At 44.6% G+C, this 23,031-nt stretch overlaps 1 protein-coding gene across 1 annotated transcript in view; it reads right to left on the bottom strand.

Annotated features, from left to right (window-relative positions):
• The window catches only part of LOC147881552 (lon protease homolog, mitochondrial-like), a 134,161-nt gene that overhangs the window by 94,184 nt on the left and 16,946 nt on the right, over positions 1–23,031 (bottom strand). Inside the window, exons 2-3 of the mRNA XM_087402221.1 lie at positions 16,844–16,909; positions 14,712–14,909 (exon numbers count right to left, since the gene is read on the bottom strand). Of these exons, the coding sequence (XP_087258347.1) occupies positions 14,712–14,909; positions 16,844–16,909 (264 nt within the window). The remainder of the gene's footprint in view (positions 1–14,711; positions 14,910–16,843; positions 16,910–23,031) is intronic.

The following is a 23,031-nucleotide window of genomic DNA, read 5'->3' as shown; positions in this document are numbered from 1 at the left end:
ATGCACAGCCCAAAGACTATGCATTGGCAGGCTGTAAAACGCATCTTCCGTTATTTGCAAGGTACAAAGTCTTTTGGCTTGATGTTTCTCAGGTGGGGTGACTTGCAGATGCATGCCTACAGTGACTCAGATTGGGCTGGAGACTATGACACTAGGTAGTCCACAAGTGGCAATTGTTTCTTTTTGGGCAAAGCTTGTATTTCTTGGTTAAGCCAGAAACAATCTATAGTGGCTACCTCCTCATGTGAAGCTGAGTACAGGGCAGCTTTCGCAGCGACAGTTGAATGTGTTTGGCTGCGTCGTTTATTTGCTGATCTTCATCTTTCATTGGAGGGTCCGTCTCCAATTCTCACTGATAGTCAGAGTGCTATTGCAGTGGCAAAGAATCCTGTGTTTCATGCTCGCACGAAGCACATTCAGGTTCACTATCACTACGTCAGAGAGAAGTTGCATGCAGGAGAGATCAGTATGATCTATGTGTCAACACATGACAATGTTGCAGACATTTTCACCAAAGCACTTCCACGTGAAAAGTTTGAGGCATTTCACAGTGCCCTGAACTTATCTCCTTTTGGTGATTGATCATTTCCTTGTACATGACATTGGCACTGCAGGGGGGTGTTAGAATTATTGTTATAATTTAGCAGTGACCAATGTAATGTAATAAGTAGGTTAGGGGCACTTTTCCCTCATTTTAGAAGTTTTTCCCCCTAACCACAGTTAGTTCACTAACTACAGTTAGTGAAGGATAGGTTTTGTCACTTAGACAAAACCTATCCCAGTCTTCAGTTGTATCACACTCTTCTATTGCCACTATTGCTTTCAGCTCTCACTCTCCTACACTCTTGCTCTCCTGCTCTCACACTTCGCTCTCTCTCTTCAACTCACAAGGCGGTCTATGAAAGATGTAATCTCATCAATGTAGAGCCCGAAGAGAGTCGCTGAGAGAGGGCATTCCTGATTTACTCCGATTGTGCTCTCAACCTAGCCTGATAGGCCTCCTGGGACACGAACTCTCCCTCTAACGGACTCGTATAGGCTCACCACTCCCCATATCAGAACCTCTGGAATCTCCATATCCTATAGTCTCCAAATCATGCGGGATTGCAGGACAGTGTCAAAGACCTTCCGAAAGTCTACAAAACAAGCGCAGACTTTCTAGCGTCTCAACCTCGCCTCCTCAATGATAGCCCTCAGGGTGAAGATGTGGTCTAGAGTGGAGTGATGTCTCCGGAAACTTGTTTGCCCTAGAGCACGCTACCCATGTCATAGATCTTGGCCGTCGTGTGGCCAATCATGAGAGTGCGACAGTTCCCAGTATCTATGGGGTCGCCTGCCTTGTGCATCGGTACTATGGTGGTAGTAACTCCATGAGGGTGGGAAGCTGTGGCATATGGCATGGTTGAACACCTGTGCTACTACCGGAGCCAAAACGTCCTGTCCATGATCGAAATGCTCAGTCTGTAGCCCCTCATGGTCATGTGCTCTACAGTTATGAGGCCGGCTAAGTGCAGCCCACACATTCTGTGCAGTGAACAAATGGCAAGTGGTGGGCCGAGGCATAGTGGACATATTAGGTGGTGCCTGCATCGGGATATCATAAAGAGAGCATGCATAAGTCACAAGTGTGCCAAACACCTGGGTCTGTGATGGGAATAGGTGGCTTCCCCACCGATAGAAACCCCCAGCCAATGGTGGGATCTCCCCCTTGAAATGAACTAATCACCTCGTCCATTCTATGGGTGAGGAAGGCCCGCCGCTTACGATGTGTCAGTCGCCATGAAATCCGCTGTGCCTCGGGTGATGTCAAGTGGTCAAGGGCTCGCTCGCATGTGAGGTGAGCTCTCATCTCTCTGCACTGATCATCATACCAAGGATTCTGCAGCATCTTCCCTAGTGAGACAAGTGCAAATCGAGTCGTGGGGAAAGACCTGATGGCTGCGTCCATGACTACTGTGGAAAGGGTGTCTAAGGCAGTGGCGAGGTCTACAACATCTCCAAGCAGTAGGGCTGGAAGTCCCTTCGCAAAGTTGCTCACATAGATGGAATCCAGGGCACAATCAAAGTGAACCTGCACACGAGTGGGCGTGGGGGGGACCCTCCCTGTGGCTGGCATAGTGGTTGAGATACAAAAGGCTAAGTACGAGTAATCAGCACCGAGTGGGGGAGGGGACACAATAAAGTCGTATATCCGTGAGGTAAAGGCCAAGGGACCCAGTAGGTAGTCCACTGTGCTTGTCCCTCCGCCATGTGGGAAACAAGTGAGACCACCGGATGATGGCCATCTTTGTAGACCATTGTAAATGATCAAATCATGAACAGTCCCTAGCTCAAGTAGATGTCGTCCATACTCTTTCACTTGTGGTGCATCTACAAAGTGTCTCACTATCCCGAGCTCAGCTGCATCTAGTTCTGGTACTATGAGGGAATCCAATGCAAAGTCCAATAGGCCCACCTGCTATTCCCGGTGCGTGCATTGAAGTCACCAAGAAGAAGGATGTCCCCCTGCCTGGAGAATTCAGTGATATCATCCTAAATCGACTCATATGGGCTGTGCCCTTCTGTGGTGACCTCACGTGCATAGGATGAAGTATCTGGAGGGAAATAACACACTGCTATGAGAATCGATCGTGCGTCTGGTAGCTGGACTCCTATCCACATGTGTCGTGCATGCTCCTCTCTCCATGCCACTGATATGAGAGGTCTCATGTGTGATCTAAAGAGGATAGCCACTCCCCCCGAACCCCGCACACAAGTGTCTCTTCTCCTTCCTATGAGATGACTTCCATGTATATCCTGTCACAGTGGGCAATCCTCTCTCGGAGCTCTCATGTGTCTCAATATAGAAGACCATGTCTCTCTCAATGTATGTCTCCGAGAAACCACCTGGATCAGACTAGAGTGTGCCATTGCAATTCCACACTGCAATTCTCAGTCTACTTTGTGTCCCTTTGGCCTGACACTGTCATAATTCACCCTCTTCTTTCTCTTCCTTTTCTTCCTTCTCCTCTCTCTCGGATGATCACCCTACCATCTCTGTATGCAGCCCATTTCCCTGCTTCTCATTGCCATGACGTGTACCATACCTTCCCTCTGATGTTCCTGCTGTAGGAGGGTGAGGTCATCGTCCAGGTAGATCCGGGTTCCTTTCAAGGTCACCCTTGTGCTCATGAGGATCTTCCTATCCATCGCTGTTCGGAACTTCATCACAAGTGGCCTTGTCGGTGCATCGGGCTTGCCAACTCTCCAAGCTGTCTCACATGTCAGGTTCACACCCATTTTGGTGAACAAAGCATTTGCATCTGCCATAGGAGTATCTCCTACTATGAGGCCTCGGACTAAGACATTTAGGGCTTTACTGTTTCTCTTTTTATTCTCCTTTTAGCTACACACTTTTCGGACCTGGTTGGAACCGAGTGAACTCCCAGTGAAGCTTAGCTTCTACAGAGATCACTTCTTACAACCCCACTCGATGAGGATCTCTCTTGGGCAGTTCCGGGTCTCTTCACATAGACTTCCCATCGAGAGCGGCAGAGCAGAGCGACTACCCAGGGAGTGGCGCATATGCACACTATGTGACGTACAGGAGGTTGAGACAGAGGAGCATTTCATCTTCAAGTGTCATGTGTACTATGAGATCCGAGGACATTTCCACTGCCTCTTCAGAGATAGTTATGGGATTTTAGCCCATTTCCTCTCCTACCCAGACCAGCGGTGTTTGGCAGGTTTCATTCATGAGGCACTTAGACACCACGAGAGGATACTCCGAGCACGGAGACAGGAGCAGACTTCTTCCTCGATTGATCCCTCTCAAAGCTCTATCACGGAGTTCTTTCAGCTAGATCACATGGACCCCAACGAGACGAGGCCTCGACATGACCATGACCCGCAGCCTGTGACTCGACAGCTCAGACACAGGGTCGACACACAGATCACACTTGGAGACATCCCCTCCTTGTCTAGAGTTGGAGCCCGACCGACGGGGGTCACAGTAGCCCTGGTTAGACGCAGAGCTACGACCAAGAGACGTGCCAGGACCGCACCTCTGAGTGGTCGACAGCACTCTATTGCCGACTTCATGCCTCCACTGCCTCATCCATCCTCATATCTTGCTGTTGCTGGGGATGATGATGATATTGATGATGATGCTGAGATTGATATATAGTCGACCATCGACATGACTATGTTGTACTTAGGACTTAGTACTGCCATTCTGCATTTTTTGCATTTTTTGCATTTTTGCATTTTGCATTGGTACGGACGCTCGTTTAGTAGCTCCACTACCACAGCTCGTTGTATCAGGATTTTCACATTCTCATAGACCCATCAGTCTTCCGAAGACTTTAATAAACTTTCTTTCTTTCTTTCTTCCTTTCCTCTAGAGCATCTGAAATGAACTCTTTCTTGGGGATAGCCGTGCCTTTCTTGACCACATCGCTCTATTCCAAGATTGCAGCCTCTCCTTTCTTGATTTTCTGGGTGAATTCAGCAAGTTTACCCTTCATACTGTTTGCAAGAATGCCAAGTCTTTTCTGAGTTTTTCATTCTCAGATTTCAGTTCATTTATGATCTTGCATCCTTCTTCTGAAGTCCCCTTTGCCCCTTTGAGCTGCTTCATTTGTTCCCTAATGATGTTCAGCTCCTCATGTAGGGATGGCTGAAGTTCCCCTTCATCTCCATGTATGTTTGCTTTCAATTTTGCATTCTCGTTTTGAAGACTAATCACCTGAGCTTCCAAGTTCTCTATCTTGGATGTATACAACCGTAACTGACGCAACAGCTATGGCCTCATACAACAGAAACTGACGAAACAGCTTTGGCTTTATTTCTACGACGGAAATTAACTCTCCAAAGGCTCTCCCTCACTCCCTCTCTCTGAACATACACTAGGGCCCAGGACAAATTGTCGGGCTGGACCCCCCCGAAGGTCTTTATTCATTTCAGAAAATCTATTACAGAAATTCAGCTTCAGCTTAGAGCTGTCTCGTAAGTCTCCCTTCAACGTGAAAAGAAAAAATCCTTCTTTTACAAGAGCTTCAAGCCCCATTCAAATTGGCAACCTGCCACTTGTCTAAAATCTAGACTAAAACCTATTACAAGCCTCTAAGGGCTATTCTGGAGTCTTCAAAGCTCTCGGTCACACGAACTGCCTCCTAGATGCTTGTCAGGCTCCCATTTCGCTTAGGAAAAATAATCCTTCCTAGTACCTGCAACAATTAATTAAAGCGCACCACCATGGTACCCATTAATTGTTAGCGCTTTGCATGCAAATAACACACTGTGGACTAATCCTAGTCACGGTGGGCGTCCCCACTAAACACATGTGCACATCTAAACAAATATATATACAATTAAATATATATATATTTTCTCTGGTTGACCGGAGTCAACACTCTTGATTATAATTAAAGAGCTTTGACTAAGGGTCAAGGCGCCTTAATTATAGCCAAGTCTCTCCAACCGGAGTTGGCACATCTTGGTTAACCGGGGTTAACCCTCTTGGCGCATGCCAAGTCTTGTTGACCGAAGTCAACACTCTCTGACCGCAGTCAGATTTACTTGACTGGAGTCAATACTTCGACCATTAAAATAACTCTTTGACCGTAATTAACACATATAAAAACTCTTTAATTATGATCAAATAAATGGTCAGCTGTACTTTGACTTAGGATATTTGCATTGTGGTGACATCCCCTCGGCTTCTATTCAGTTGACCTCAACTGAAAAGCTTCCTTGTAAACATCCAAAAGCTGTGGATGATCGGATAACATGTCTTCGTCCATCCACTTGGCATCTAATGCCGTATAATTCTTGAATTTTACAAGATACCTGCAAAATTCCTTACCCTGAGGGCCTTTACGTACAGTATGGTACACAATTTGCTCTGGCTGAAGGACTTCCTCCAGCTCATCCACTTCTGGTGGATCTTCAGATACTGGTTCTGTAGGCTCTGGTCCCAGGAATTTCTTTAGAAGACTCACATGGAATGCATTGTGAATCCTCCAATGCTCTGGCAATGCTAATCTGTATGCAACCTCATTTATTCTTTCTGTAACCCTAAAAGGGCCATAATATCTGGGAGATAACTTTGCATACACTTTCTGTTTGCCTTTAAACTTGCGGAGCCTAGCGTTTTCAAACCTCAAAAGTATCTAGTCCCCTTCCTTGAGATCTAGCTGTCTCCTATGTTTATCTGCAGCCCTTTTATGTTTCTCTTGAGACCTTTCAATTGCTGTCCGGACTTGGCTATAAGCTGTCTGGAGGTCTCTTACAAACTGATCAGCTGCAAATATTTCATCTTTAGTCCTCAATATAGGTGGCAAAATCACCTTCCCATATATGACTTCAAAAGGGGCTTTCCCTGTAGAGCTATGTACTGTATTATTGTAAGCAAACTCTACTAAGGGTAGGTACTTTTCCCAGTCTGAACTCTGGTCACCCACGTAGCATTTCAGCATATCCAAAATGGTAGAATTTGCTACTTCACTTTGACCATTTGTCTGGGGATGGAAAGAAGAAGAGAAATTCAGATTCGTCCCCATGTTATCAAATAAAGCTCTCCAAAATAGACTGGTCATTCTGGGATCTCGATCACTAACAATGGACTTAGGCATACCATGATGTTTAAAGATCTGTGCCATGAACAGCTTAGCCATATGATCTGCCTTTATGGTTTTGCGAACCGGAATGAAATGAGCTTGCTTGCTGAATCTATCAATGATAGTCCAAATCCCATCATTCCTTGACTTTGATCTCGGCAAATCAAAAATAAAGTCCATTGTAATACTTTCCCATGGTGCCTGAGGCACGGGAAGAGGCATAAGTAAGCCAGGTGCCTTCTGTCTATCATATTTCATTTTCTGACACGTAAGGCATTCAGTAACAAACTGATGTATATCTTTCCGCATTCCTGGCCAAAAGAAATACCTCTCTAGGGCTAGAGTTGTTGCTGTAATTCCTCTGTGTCCAGCATAGGGAGGTGCATGGCATTCTCCCAAAATCTTTTTCCTCATCTCCTGGGTGATGCATAGGCAATCGTCTTTCATTAAATACCCATCTTTTAGGGAATAGTGACTGGTAGATTGCCCTTCTTGTATTTGCTGTAAAATTTCACCAAAATCAGAATCATGAGCATATTGCTCCCTCATACTTTCCAGGTCCTGATGATAAGCAATAGTTACATTATTGACCTGGGGTCTTCGGGACAAGGCATCTGCCACTCTGTTCCGAATTCCTGGGGTATGGACAATCTGAAAATGATACATTGACAGCATGTTTGCCCATTTCATAGGCTTCTCTGAAAGCTTGGTCTGAGTCAAAAAGTATTTCAGACTTTGGTGATCTGTTTTGACAGTAAAATCTGCACCCAAAAGATAATGTTTCCATGTATGGATGGCATGAATTACAGCCAATAACTCTTTCTCATAGATTCCTAAATATCTTTCCGCATCCCGAAGTCGCCTGCTTTCATAGGCTACTACATGACCATTCTGATGCAACGCAGCCCCAACACATTCTCCACAAGCATCGCAATCCACATCAAAAGACTGATACAGATCCGGAACTACCAGAATAGGTTCTGTAGTCAACTTTTCCTTGAGTGTATTGAATGCTTTCTTCTGTGATAATCCCCATGTGAAGGCTGCATTTTTCTTAGTGAGGTCATGTAATGGAGCTGCGATATCAGCAAAATGTTTGATAAACCTTCTATAGTAAGAACACAAGCCTAAAAAGCTTCGAACTTCATGCACAGTTTTCAGCTCTGGCCATTCCTGAATGGCATGGATCTTCGCTGGATCCATTTGTATCCCATTCTTGGATATTATATGCCCCAGATAGTGGATTTCTTCCAGGAAGAATTCACTTTTCTTGCTATTTGCATAGAGCTGATGATTTCTCAGCTCTTGAAACACTATAGCAAGATGTTCTCTGTGCTCTTCCTCTGTCTTAGAAAAAACTAAGATATCATCAAAGAAAGTACCGGTAAAATGCCTGTACTTCCGGAAGATGCGATCCATCATTCTGTTGAATGTGGCTGGAGCATTTGTCAATCCAAAAGGCATCACTAAGTATTCATACAACCCGAATGTTGTGCGGAATGCTGTCTTATACACATCCTGAGGCTGTATCCTCACTTGGTGGTAGCCACTCTTCGAGTCTATCCTGCTGAAAACTGAAGCTCCATTTAACTGATCCAGGACATCATCAATACGCGGAATAGGGAATCTATTCTTGATGGTCATTTTGTTCAGTGCGCGATAATCGACGCACATACGGAATGAACCATCTTTCTTCTGTACTAACAGTACAGGGGAACAAAAAGGAGACGAGCTGGGCTGAATCAACCCTTTGGACAGCAAGTCCTGTACCTGAGCCATAATCTCCTCTCTCTGAGTCGCACTGACTCTATAAGGGGGTCTGTTTGGTGGCTCACTACCAGGCATTAACTCTATCTGATGATCTTCTGGTCTCTTTGGGGGTAACTCCCCTGGCAAAACATCAGAAAAGCAATCTTTAAAGTTTACAAGAAACTGGAACTTATTTTTGTCTGCATCATTCATTTCAGCATGCATATCATTCTCTTTTTCTTTTACAAAAACCATGTACGCAGAAATTGCAGACTTTATTGCTTTACCGCATGAAACATCAGATACAATGGGGATAGTATCCCCTTTATTCCTGACAATCAAACGCTGATTTTTCCCCCTATGTACAAACTCCAACACTCTTTCAGGAAGAGTCAACTTCACTGCCTTGCGGTGAAACCAAGGCATCCCCAAAACTACATCATAATGTTTCAGTGGAGAAATGAAGAAGTCTTCCTGATCCACATAACTCTGAATATGAAGACGGAGCTTCCCTATCAAGGGAGTAACTGGCACAGGATTCCCACAAAACATTTGATCGGCATCCAAAGCCCTGCCTAACTCTTCCGTCTTTATTCCCAGCCTCAGGGCTAGATCCTCTGATATGAAATTATCAGTAGCCCCTGGATCAAATAAAATTAGCACTTGCTGGTCTCTAACTTTGCCCCATGATAGCAGCAATTCCCGTTCTTCTGGGTTCAAAGCATGACCCAGTATATCAGGAATTCCCCCCGCCATTGGCTTTTGCGGTCCTCGTGGCTTCTCTGCCTCTTTTCCCTTCGATGTTGAAGGCTTTTCTGGGCACTGGGCAGCCACATGCCCCTCTTTACCGCACCTGAAGCATTTCCCATCTCTACGGAATTCCGCTATCTGTTCAGGGGTGAATAGAGATTTGCCCTTATAGGTCTTTGAGAACTGAGTACCCCTCGGCTTCTGAGGCTGAAACCCTTTCTTTTCAGCCTTAGGGGACTCTTTCTTTTCTGATTTTTGAAAATCAGTTTTCTTTTTATCAGCACGTCCTGCATGCAAGGATGGCACTGTAGATGGATCTTGTAGCGGCACAAGACTCGCTACTGAGGCTGAATGCATAAGATCTTGAATATTCTTTGCCCCCAAAGCATTCACTACTGCCTGAATTCTTGGAGTGAGACCTGCTCTGTACTTTCTCATCTGGGTACCTTTGGAGATCTTTTTGAACGGTGCAACCTGCAAATAAGCATCCCAGAACTTTTGGTTGTACCCATCCACTGTATCTCCTGCATCCATGTGCAAGCTGTCCCAATCTTGAAGAACATGGTCTCTAAACTGCTTAGGCATGAACTGCTGGTAGAAGGCTTTCTTGAAGCCCTTCCACTTTCTTGGGGCTGATCCATCTGTGGTCAGTGCACTCCACCATGCACTAGCCGTTGCTGTTAAGAGTAGGCTGACCATTCTTAACTTGGAGGATTCTGAAAATTTCTCAGTACCGAATGCAGCATCAAACTGTCTGATAAACTGCAATGCTTTGTCTGTATGACCATACTGTCCATTGTAGGTCATAAACTTAACAGATTTTCCTCCCTCTTTAAATTCCCTGGTCGCTTTGGAAGACTTTCTCTTCCCAGACTTCTCGTGTTTCCTTCTTTTCCTGGATGGTTTATCTGATAAGGAAGAAGAAGACACAGAAGTCGAACTCGAGGTAGACGGTGATGGACTAGGAGATCGGTGATGACGCCTCGATCTCTTTTTACTATGGGACCGTCTCCTATGAGATCTATGAGATCTCTCTCTCTCAGACTGTACACGAGAGTGTGCCTCTGGCATTGGCACGTCATATACTGGATTAGGCATAGCTTCTGCTGGAAACAAATGCTGAGCCCTGGGATCCCTTTTAAGATTTTCCAGCTCTTGTATACGAGTGCGTACCATTTGTTCAAATTCTTGTTGAGTTTGTGGCACATTCCTCTGTCTTGGATGCACATCCCTATCTTGAGAATCCCACTGGTGATTGATCCATATTCTGAGATCTGCAGATTTCTCACACAGTGCGGGTAACTGATGCACACTACTTTTGCTTTTGCAACAGAAAAAAAAAGTACCTCAACAAGAGGTGTTTTGCATTCACAATCTATGCCAGTACTGGCTGTCAGTTCAAGGCATATACCCACACAGTTGCCAAAGCATCAAGAACTATATTGCCCTTTCCTGGCTGCTGCAGATGGCTTCAAAAGGCATCTGTTTTTCCCTCTTTTTACTGCTCAAAGGCATGCATACTCTTTTTTTCTGCAAATCTCTGTTTTCTCTGCTTTTCTCTGGTTTTCTGCTACTTTTCTGACAGTAAAAGTCTGACAGGCAGGAGAAAATTGATAGCCAAAACTGTCTCTGCAACTGTCTTTTTTTTTTTTTTTTTGAAAGAACAGTAACCAGATGGAGTAACTGCTAGTTAGTCTAACCAGACTAACTGGTTCTGGTCTGGTTAGTCTGTGACTGGATAGTTACTGTCTGGTCAAACTGACCAGACTGGTTCTGCTCTGGTCTGGTTTGGTTGGGCCAACTAACTGGACATCTGATCAAAGTCCAGCTAACCAGACTTACACTAACCACAGTTTTACCACCTGTCTGCCACGTGTCAGTGCTATGTCAGCATCTGAGCTGACTGCCACCTGTACTGCCACGTCAGGAATCCACACGTGTCTGCCACGTCACCTGCCACGTGTCAGATTACACACGTGTGCCACATCAGCACCTTGCAAGACCTCTGCCACGTGTCCCGTGCCACGTCAGCGCCTGCAAACCTGCCCAAACTTTGGTCATGGTCTGTTCGTCGTCGCGCGTCGCGCCTTGGTGACCGTCAGTCTTAAGTTTGCACAGGAGCGGTGCTTTACAACTACCTCCACGCCTCTTTTCGCAACCCACGCTACAGCGCCTTCGTCACCTGCGAAAATCTCCACGGCACCCTGCGTGGGCTTTCCACTAGATATCTTTAGCCTCTTTATGCATCACTTCACGCATAGTTATTTGCTTCTCGTTAGCTCTGCGTCAGAACCATCATTTCTTCTATGGTCGACTAAAAGATCCCTTGCTCTACAATTTGCGCCTGCAGCGCCTGCACGTCACGCTTACCCCGACACTATACAAGGGGGCGATGAATCTATACTTTCTTTCACTCCTTGTCTCTTGGCTCGTCACAGTTTAAGAAAACTGTGAAGCCCTGCTCTGATACCAATACAACCGTAACTGACGCAACCGCTATGGCCTCATACAACAGAAACTGACGAAACAGCTTTGGCTTTATTTCTACGACGGAAATTAACTCTCCAAAGGCTCTCCCTCACTCCCTCTCTCTGAACATACACTAGGGCCCAGGACAAATTGTCGGGCTGGACCCCCCCGAAGGTCTTTATTCATTTCAGAAAATCTATTACAGAAATTCAGCTTCAGCTTAGAGCTGTCTCGTAAGTCTCCCTTCAACGTGAAAAGAAAAAATCCTTCTTTTACAAGAGCTTCAAGCCCCATTCAAATTGGCAACCTGCCACTTGTCTAAAATCTAGACTAAAACCTATTACAAGCCTCTAAGGGCTATTCTGGAGTCTTCAAAGCTCTCGGTCACACGAACCGCCTCCTAGATGCTTGTCAGGCTCCCATTTCGCTTAGGAAAAATAATCCTTCCTAGTACCTGCAACAATTAATTAAAGCGCACCACCATGGTACCCATTAATTGTTAGCGCTTTGCATGCAAATAACACACTGTGGACTAATCCTAGTCACGGTGGGCGTCCCCACTAAACACATGTGCACATCTAAACAAATATATATACAATTAAATATATATATATTTTCTCTGGTTGACCGGAGTCAACACTCTTGATTATAATTAAAGAGCTTTGACTAAGGGTCAAGGCGCCTTAATTATAGCCAAGTCTCTCCAACCGGAGTTGGCACATCTTGGTTAACCGGGGTTAACCCTCTTGGCGCATGCCAAGTCTTGTTGACCGAAGTCAACACTCTCTGACCGCAGTCAGATTTACTTGACTGGAGTCGATACTTCGACCATTAAAATAACTCTTTGACCGTAATTAACACATATAAAAACTCTTTAATTATGATCAAATAAATGGTCAGCTGTACTTTGACTTAGGATATTTGCATTGTGGTGACAATGTAAGAAGACAGTTTTTCACGTCCATATCCCGCATCATATCCATCTGCATTTTCCCAATTTGTTTTGCTTATTTTGCCTGCATTTCTTCTTGCCATCCCTTCATGTCATCATTCATTTGAGCACGTATGTTTGAAAGCTCATCCTTCTTGTATTCTTCCAGTTTCTTTTGTAAGCATTCAATTTCAGCATCTTTAACTTACATACCTCTTTGATAGTAGATAGGCAGGCTTTGACATTCCCATCCTCTACTTTCTGCCCTTTGGTCCAAATTACGCTGTATTTTTTGTCCTTGTCCCGTCTGATTTTCTAATCGGGTGAGCTTTCCATGGCCTCTCTTTTTTCTCTAATTTTTACTGATTTTTCTAGTCTTTGGACTGCCCACCACCTAAGGGCTGCCCATAGCAAGATTTGATTCTTGATTTTTGCAGGTCAGGAGCTGGTTGGAGCAGAGGTATAGGGCTGGAGTCGAGGCATGAGGGCTGTAACTGTGAAACCTGTCTTGGTCAGAGACCTTGTCTTGGCTAGACAGGGACTGGTGGCAGCCCCTTGAATTTGGTGGGCCTGGAGCAGCCTTGAGCTAGAACAATAGGTTGGGGGGGGGGGGGGGGGGGGGGGGCTAGTAGCCCATGCGGCCTGTGCAGGTCGTTGTGGCCTGCATTGCTGTAGCTGACAGATGGCGGGGGTGGCGCGATAGAGAGGTGTAGCAGATGGCGGGGGTAGCGCAACAGGTGGCAGGGGGTGGCGCAGCAGCTTCAGGTGGCCCGATGGCCTGTTACCAGCTGCCCAAGCAGCAGGGAGCCCACGCGGGGGCTAGGGGCAGCCCATGGGGGCTGAGATTGATCGCACAGGCCCGATGGCCTGTTAACAGTCGCGCAGCAGCAGGGAGCCCACGCGGGGGGATAGGAGGCATCCCATGCGGGCCGAGGTTGATCACACAGGGTAGGAGGCAGCCCGCGGGAGCCTAGAGGGGCACACACACAGAGAGAGAGAGAGAGAGAGAGAGAGAGAGAGAGAAGAAGAAGAAGAAGAAGAAGAATGTATTACCATCCTCTGGGGGCTGAAATACCAACCCATGGGACCCATAAAAGTCATGATACAAGTGTCTCCTTCCTTTTATGGAAGGGGGGGAGAACAATTATTTTGAAATACATTGAGTAATACAACATTCACGATATTTAAGAACCTTGGCAATATAGTTACCCAGAGTGGCTATATGGCTATGTGAGAGCAAGCTTGCTAGAGAGAGAAGAAGAAGAAGAAGAAGAATATATTATCGTCCTCTGAAGACCAAAACCGGCCTATGGGACCTGAGCAATACAATATCACAAGTACATGAAAGCTCCTCCCGAAGATGGGAGGGTGGAAAGAGAAACCACCTTCTAGGATTCAGGTGGATTCCTATGCTTGAAGAGCTTATACACAAATGTTCCTAAAGCTGAAGGTGACCCTTTATGCAGCAAATCAGCCAGTTTGTTATGTCCCTCAAGGAGGTGATTGAACTCTTCCCTAATGTGTGCATAGTGAGGGCATATCAGTACCATGTGTTCTTCTGTTTCAACCATACCTTGATCACATAGTTTTTACAGCCAAACAACTCCAATCATCAGGGCTCACGGGGGCGGCAGCTGCGAGGACCCAAGCCAAAAGATATGTCAGACTCACAGAGGCTGAGGCACATATCACATTAGGGGACCTTCTATCTAGAGCATTTTGCGAAAGACTTTGACTCACATCAGCAGCACTCAGCTGACATCAGCAGAAGACCAACCAAATCTAGGACAAAATGGCTCTCAATCGGCTTAGTCAAGGAGGGCGGGCAGCCTAAAACCCTCCCACCTCCTCAGTCTCTTTGTCAGCAGCAGCATTTGCTTGAAAGTATGTGGCTCAGGTGGTGGCTTAGGCTGATTCTTGGGGGCTGGACGGTCATGTGTTGGGGGAGCGGTCATGGTTAGCATGGTTGAGTGCATAAAAATAGAACTATCAATATTACAAAATGGATGTCTTTGTGTTAGTATTGAAAAAAGGAACGATGACACCCAGTCAAAACAATTTAAAAAGCATAGAAGACCTTGTCAAATTATAACTGTGCTGATTTTTACTCTGAGCAGAATCTCAAACTCACATTGCATATGAACAATCTCAAAATCCATCTGCTGAATCAATCAACTCATGACTGGGACAGGAGATAAAGCAAGTGTGTATACCTTGCATAGAGTGCCGTATTCATATAACTGCTTGTACAAAGCTGCCCCTTTCAACTTATCTTCTTCCTTGGTTTCTCCCTCGCTTACCCAAGATGAAGGCACTCCTGAACGCTGTGAGGAGTCCTTGATCAGAAAAGCCCCCACAAATCGCTTATCCACTGCCTTATCCTCCAAAATACGATCAAGTAACTTGGAGTCCTAACTTGCACAAAAACATTTGGTTAGAATACCGAAGCTTTGAGAAGCATCTTTGATCAATCCACTAGAAAATTTTCTATAAATGCATGGCCTAGATTGAAATCCAACACCTCTTTTGATCACTAAGCCAGCCCACACAAGAATGAAAAATGCAGGCCCCTTCAAAATCGTAACATTTTCTGCTACTGTCTCAAAAAAAATATTGTTAGTCCACAAATTTGAACAACTGATACTTGTGGACTTAATCATATACAATAGGTGTTTTGACTTTTTGTTGCTTACAATTTTAGGCTGCTTGACCTTACAAACTCAAGAAGGATGAATGTTTTGCACAATGATCCCTAAGAAAAGGTAACCCCAGTTTAACATAGCTAGTTAAGGCAAAAGGAAGTGAAGATACTAGTCTAAATATACCACCACACCGGAGGTTTTAGGAAAGAGTGAGGGGTAGAGTCTAGATCTGCAGGAAAACCTTGATATGCTTACAAGCTCAGAGCATAGACATAGCTACCTACCCCTGATAAAGGTAAATCCAGCGGTTGCTGAGATCCACATTGCAGCGTGAAGATCTACTATTTCAAGTTTGATTGTTCAATAAGGTCTGGCAAGGTAGTCCTAGTCATAACCTTGGCTGGATTGAAAGTTCCAGACACCACCCGGCCTTTAGATATTGCCAAAACAACCTGAAATTTAACAAGTTGGAGCAGCAGCCAAACCCTGTCTACTACTGAAAGATTTCAATGCAAACTGTGCATATCATGACACTGCGAAAGGTGTCAAGCTATCCAATAGTGGAGGGTACAATTGAACTAGAAGGTGAACCTTAATCCATCAAGACGTAAAAGATGAAAAAATAAGGTAAGGGTCAATCCACACCATAAAAATTGTCAGATCCGGTATAGACACCTTTAAAGAATGCAACAATATATCCAGAAAGATTGTGTACAACAGCAACTTCCTGAGCACAATAGTCAGATGTCATCAGCCCTCGAAAAAAAAATTGGCCATTTTCGAGAGTCGTAGTGGAGTCAAAAGCAAAACTGCAAAAAAAAAAGAACTAAAGCTTCCTTCAAGCAAGGCAATCTTGGTTACAAGGCAATTTAATCACAGCCTTTGGGCCCTGCTTCCAGTTGAGGCATCTATCTAACATTGCAACACACTGTCTCTCCATTGTTCCTCAAAACGACAGTGTATACCTTGACAGAATTAATGTCATCTCTAGCTCCCTAGGTTTCCCAAGGTGGCCATGATACTTTGGAATTTAAGAAGAGACAGCATAAGAGCATAAGACTACCATCCAAGTTCTTTTACAATATTGTCAGAAAAATTATGGACAAATGTATTATCCAACATTAAGAATATTCCTGCTTAAAAACAGCATCCAACCAAGCCTTAACACCACAAACACCATGGTCTTAAAATACAGCAAAATTCTCCAAAAAATGCCTCCTAGATAACAAAGAACCTACAAGCTTCTTGCAAACTTAGTATGACCCAAGGTTTGCCAAAAATCGCAATATAGACATATCTATGGAATTCACATAAGGACAGCAATAAGAAAGAGCATATCCACATAGCAAACCCACATCCTTCAGCTATCCAAATCAAGTATGAAATCAACAAATGAGACTCTAGCATTGTCACAAAAGTCACTAATCATATACATTATTCTTGACATCCTTAAAGTCCAACAACTCCAGAATGTGTGGAATTTGCTGCAAGCTATCACCCATCAGTAGCGCATGTGAAGTATAGACTCTTATATCTCCTCACATATTGGTACATACAGGCATCAACGAACAGATAAATTTTCAAATCTGTTTCTAGAGGTATTGGAAAGCATTAAGCAAGGGACATTGACAGTGAAGAGAATACACATAAATTTCAGATATGCTAGAGGAGGAACAAAATAAGTGCGAGTTCTAGTCCCTTACCGTAATTGTGGGTGCCCTATAGAGACCTGGGAAAGCAGGTTTCTCTGTCAAGGGAACAATGAGAACCTGCATTTCACATCAAAAGCAACTTGTCAAAGAGCACACTTTGAAAAGAACATATGTATGCATCAGAGAGGAAAACCCTTTGCGGATGAAAACAAGAAATGGCCCTTTATGGCTTACCAAACAAGACAAACATAGCAGAGATGGCAAACAACTTCTGCACACTAAATACATGTGTCCATGTAGACATGCAAATACTTATTAATCAGAATTTCTAAGGGGATGAATAAGGGACCCCATAAAATTACAGGGTGACAGTATCTTTCTCAATAGTTTTCCTACATCCAGTAAGGTTTGTGGAGCATATGGATGCATGAAGATGGAGAAATTCAACAGTCAAATGTACAAGTGTCTGTGGAAGATACAAACAAGAATTGACAAGCCTAGACCTATCTAGAGCCAAATTAAGGTTTTGCAACCCTAAATGACATATGGCAAGCCCAAAAATTACACATATTTTTCCTTACATGATGAGTTGCCCTAGTTGAGCTAAATTAATGTCGGAGATAGAGAGAAATTTTTTGAAGCCTTTGGCTCTGATACCCTGTCAGAAAATGACCCACAGACCTACTATTTTGCAACGGAAGAAGACAATCAAATGTACAAGAAAGTGTTCCAATCACATCAAATAAAGTGCACAAATAGACAAACTGAAATCTGTCCAACAATAGCAGAGAATTACAATAAACATGGAGCTCAAAAGATGCCATCAAATGTGGACTATGCAAGGTAAAATTTCAGCGAGTCCATCGGATAAAACACAACTACAGCTGCTGCTCTCCTCCTCTTCCTGCGTTGCCCCCTACCTGGCCAACCAATATGCTAGCCCACCAGCCATTCTACTCTAATTGTGAGGCCCAATAGGCGAACTGGCTGACTGCTCATTGGGCTCTAAATGGTGGCCCTTGCCAATCCAGTGCGTGCAAACCATAGCAGGCCGGTAAGCTAACATCTTCTCTAACAAACCTGTCCATTCTAGCTGATTGAGGTCTAAGGGTAAAGACTGGCTTATTCTTCCTCTCATCATTAAAAGCTACATTTATTTTTTCAAATACTCGATGTGTACAATGTGCTGCTAGAAATGTCGAAGAATGGTCAAAGAAGCACCTTCAATTTTTCATCTCCCACAACTTGATCACAAGATGGCAAGCTAATAAGCAATTCAAGGAATGTTTGGGAAATTTCCTTTAATGATGTTATCTCAGTGCTTAATTTTGCGAAGAACTATCACTTTAAGGAGCAAAATGGAACATAATCAGTGCATTGTAGTATAATTGTGTCACCCACATACTCAACCACATGATGTATCTAAAAAGGCTCTGATTCAGGCCTATGGTTACACTAAAGGGCAGCAGTTCATTGCCCTATTCAATATGGGGAGTTCGGAGGACACCATCTCCCCACAACTGGCCAATAAAATGGCTTGCATTCTTATGCCTCATCAGCTGGCCATCGACAGTTTCACACCAGGTTTAAGCACTCGAATCACGCACAAGGCCACACAGTTTTCTTTTTCTGTTCAAAAGGCCTCTGTTACGCCAGATTTCATCTTTACACCTTTGCTCAGATGGGACATGCTATTAGGTATTTCAATGGTTCCGAGATCATTCACCCCTTCTCGATTGGCAACAAGATACCTTCACTATCCTGGAGGGTCTTCCGGATCCAGCCATCATTCATGGAGATAGAAGCATTCCCGTTATCCCACTAATCTCGCATATACATGCTCGTCGATCCATTCGCAAAGGTGCAATGTGCACACTTACTTATGTCCGCCGCCAACAAGCCGTTGTATGGACAGTTCCACCTCTAGGATAGAGTATGGTTGATCTTCTAAGAATTCCAAGATATCATGCTGCAAGACAATCTCCCACCCTAGCTTCCGCCCAGTAGACCTAAGAATCACCACATTGAATTAGTCCCAGACTCATCTCCACCAATAAATTCCCCTATAGGATTTCAAAATCCATGAAGGGTGAGTTGGAGCAGCAATAATCCCAGTTATTATGCAAAGGATTTATTTGCCCTTCTTGCTTACCATTTGTAGCTCCTATCCTTTTTGTCCAAAAGAAGGATAAGTCAACACTTCTTTGTGTTGACTATCAGGCTCTAAACAAGTTGACCGTGAGCAAGAAGTTTCCTATGCCTCACATCAAATACATGTTAGAAAGGCTTAATGGTGCAAAGTATTTCTCTAAGATTGATATGAAGAGTGACTACGACCATGTCCGCATCTTTGACGCCAACATTCTACAGACAGCTTTCCAAGCTAAAACATGGTCAATATGACCTCGTGGTGATGCCTTTCAGCCTAAAAATGCACCGCCCACTTTTAACAAGATGATGTAGAGGATCTTCGCAAAGTATATAGGTGTGTGTCTCTTTATCTTCTCGAATGACATTTTAATCTTTTCGGCAATTACTGAACAACAAGCACGAAGTGAACAATGCTCTTCAGGTTTTGGCGATAATCAGCTCTACATTAATGCAAAGACAAGTGAATTTGGGCCGTTAGAAATATAGTATTTGGGATACATCGTCAATATGAAAGGTATTCGCTTGAACTTAGAAAAAATTCAAGCCATTTTAGATGCGCCTGTTCCCACGAATGCATAAGACATCACATCCTTTGTTGTCCTCAGTCAGGCCTACAATAGACATATGGACAGTTTTTCAAACATTTGCAACACCTCTCACTGATTTACTGAAGGGGGTGAAGACCCGCCGGCAAAAGACCTCAATTACGGGCCCAACTCTATAGGCCTTTCATAATTTGCAACATTTAGCCTCAATAGCACCAGTTCTTAAGCTAGCATCTTGGGACGATCCGTTTCTAGTCATCATTGATGCAAGCAATCTAGCCATTCTTGCAGTTCTACAGCAAGAAGACCGGCCAGTGGCTTATTACAGCCGCAAATTAAATGCCGCCAAAAAGAACAACTCAGTCTACGATAGGGAATGACTCAGTGTTATTCAAGCATTAAAGCTTTGGAAGCCTGCCTTTATGGTGGGACCTTCACAGTCAAAACAGATCATCAAGACCTTGTTGGAATGGTCACCTCCCCATCTGTAAGCCCCCAAATGAGGAGAGCGTGGGGGAGGGAGACCTAGGGCAGGATGTGCCCAAGAGAAAAAGAAGAGAGGGGGCTGCCACATGGGCAGCACCTCACATCAAAGAACATGGAAGGTACCCGGAGCTAGGATGGATCTGCAGCAGCAAAAGGCGAAGCAGTAGCCAGCACAAGGGACCCAGAATAGGAGGCGATCACATGGCGCTGACATCTGCAGGGTGTACGGCTCTGTACACTGCTGTAGAAGGGCCTGGCAGAGGCGCAATGATGGCAGGATGTGCAGGATGGATAAGCTATGCATCTGTACACAATGACATCTTTAAGAAGCTCCCCTTTTTCTGCACTGAGCTTCATATTCTACTCCAATGGAACATAGATGGGCTTACAACCTGTCATCCCATACCTGGACAACATATCCAAGCCACATTGCCTCTAAACCAGCTATATCCCACTAGGGGATCTAGTAACTTTAATGCCTAGGAAGTAACGTAGCTCTCTCAAATCCTTTATTTCAAATTTCTACTTCAAAAGCAGCTTCACTTCATCAATGTCTGCATCACTATCACTTGTAACAATTAAGTCTTCCACATAGATGACTACCAACACAATCCCTCTGTCTGTCCTTTTCACATAAAGTGAAAATCCTACGTTGAAAATCTCAAATCCAATTGTGACAAGATACTGGCCTATCTTGTATGACCATGCCCTGGGTGCATATGTTTCAAGCGATACAAGGCTTTATGCAACCTACAAACAAAATGGGGATGTACATCATCTTGGTAACCTTCTAGCTACATCACATAAACCTCTTCTTGCAAATCACCATGCAAGAAGGCATTCTTTACATCCATTTGATGCAAAGACCATCATTTTGTAGTAGCCATAGCAATAATTGCTCTCACAGTTGCCATCCTTTTCTGGACTGAAGGTTTTTTCATAGTCAATGCCATATGTCTGTGCATATCCTTTGGTAGCTAACCTTGCCTTATACTATGTGGAGCAGGTTTTGGGCCTGTTTGGAGGCCCTGGTTTAGGGCTGGAGAGTGGGCACCCAAGTGTCCAGAAGCAGCAGCAAGGAGGGCGGCAAGGGACTGACCCTGGGGGGCATATTTATAGCCCACACAGGTTGGCCAGGCAGGGTTATATAGGGCTGGGCCCTTGCCTAGATTTGAGGGCCAAAGGCCCTAGAAGTGTGGGCCCAAAAAGCCCCGGGTTGTGAGCCCTTATAGGGCTGGACCAGCCACAGACTGGTTGGCCAGTCTGGTCGGCCAGTTTGCTGCAGGCTGGTCGGTATTTTTGCCAGCCCTTGGGGCCCTATAAAAGGAGGTCTTTGAGGACTTGCAGCAGCAAACAGCCAGCAGATAGGAGCAGCAAAGGAGCTTCCCTTGGGCCTATGTTCAGGAGGTGAAGGGAGCACAAGGAGCTGCAGACTAAGAGCTGGGAGAGCTGCCCACCTAGGCTGGTGCAAAGACAGCAAGGTGGAAGGGATCTGGACAGATAGTCTACAGAAGCTCGAGGTGGAGCACGCAGACTCAAGTCTAGAGATAACTGGCTGATAGGAGAAGGACCTTGTGGTAAGATCAGAGGACCACACCATTGGTGGGACTCTGGATCTATATCTTTTGTATTGTGTCCGTAGTTTTGGACGGAAATATATTTTGGTGGTTTCTCTATCTGGCTAGTTCATTGTCTATTGATGAGTCTGCACATCTAATCTATGTGACGCACATTAAGTAAAGAAGTTTGTGATTCCACACCCCACACACACACTGTGTGAGCTCCTAGGCATTACTATAAGTCTTCCGCTATGCCTACCCTCTGTTGGGTCATTTCTATCAGACCTGAAGAGGCTCCAGACCATCTCCAAAAAGAAATCAGCAAATGACACAACCCTAGAGATCCTGAAATGCCGAACCTACAAAACAAGCACAAAGAAAATAACCATAAAAACAACATATAATTGTGCAGGCTAGCTCACCACCCAACCATGACATCCGTGAGGAAAGGACTCGACAACCCAGAACATCCCCGAGCCACAAGCTGAGCTGATGGCACATCTCCCAACCATTTCCCAACCAGACTGGCGTCCCATACCACGAGAGCCTTGGAACTGCTATTGGGTTGTAGGCTATGCTAGGAAGCATGCGCACGTCCGCGACATGATCCAGGATCCAAACCGGCAAGACTTGCTCTAGCTTGCGCTGCTGAAAAGTGACCCTTGGGCTCCTTACAAGTACACCTAAAATAGTGAAAACCCTATTCGAAACCCTAAGCCCTCATCGGGTGTCTTCCGTTGCGACTATACACACTTCGGTAATGGGTTGTTTCCCCCTGCTGCTCTGCTAGAGGACTGCTCCCACATCTATCTCGAATGGGACCACGCATCCAAGAACTTCTGCTCCTCGTCGTCATCTAGGTGTGCCCATCCAACTCAACCCGAGAATTGTATGCCTAGCCTCCCTAGGCTTCCTGTGCTAGTTTTGTGCTCCGCTAAGAACACACTCCTAAGTTCATAAGGAATTCTTGGAACTCTCTTTGAAGGTTAGTTAAGATCTCCCAGGTACAATCCTCCTCAACACAATCCTTCCACTTAATCCTATATTCCGTAATTGTACCTATTTCTGACCTGACGTTCATGAAATCCAAGAATACTTTCAGGTTCATGTGGTACGAAGTCTAAGTCATTAACCTCTATAAGTTCTTGAGGAGTTACCAACTGATCCTCAGCACTTAGTTTTAAAAAACAGTAAATCCTAGGTAAGAACGAAGTTGTTTCATAGCCTGAGGTATAGGCCAATCCAAAACCTTAGATCAATGGTAACACTTTCCCTTGAACTCATCTTGGCATACAATTGATTTTGTCTTAGTAAAACTAAGACAATCCGGAGATGACCAATATGATTCTCTAACGTCTTGCTGTAAACCAAGATGTCATCCAAGAACACCACGACAAACTTGCCCAAATACTCTCAAAACAAGTCATTCATCATTTATTGGAAGGTTGCGGGAGCATTGGTCAATCCAAAAGATAATATGAGAAACTCATAATGACCA

Source organism: Dipteris shenzhenensis, chromosome 31 (assembly GCF_047967505.1).
Source record: "Dipteris shenzhenensis isolate YYH24624 ecotype China chromosome 31, Dip_SZ_1.0, whole genome shotgun sequence".
Lineage (NCBI taxonomy): Eukaryota > Viridiplantae > Streptophyta > Polypodiopsida > Gleicheniales > Dipteridaceae > Dipteris > Dipteris shenzhenensis.
The sequence above is the reverse complement of the archived record's forward strand: the minus strand, read 5'-3'. Positions and strand labels throughout refer to the sequence as shown.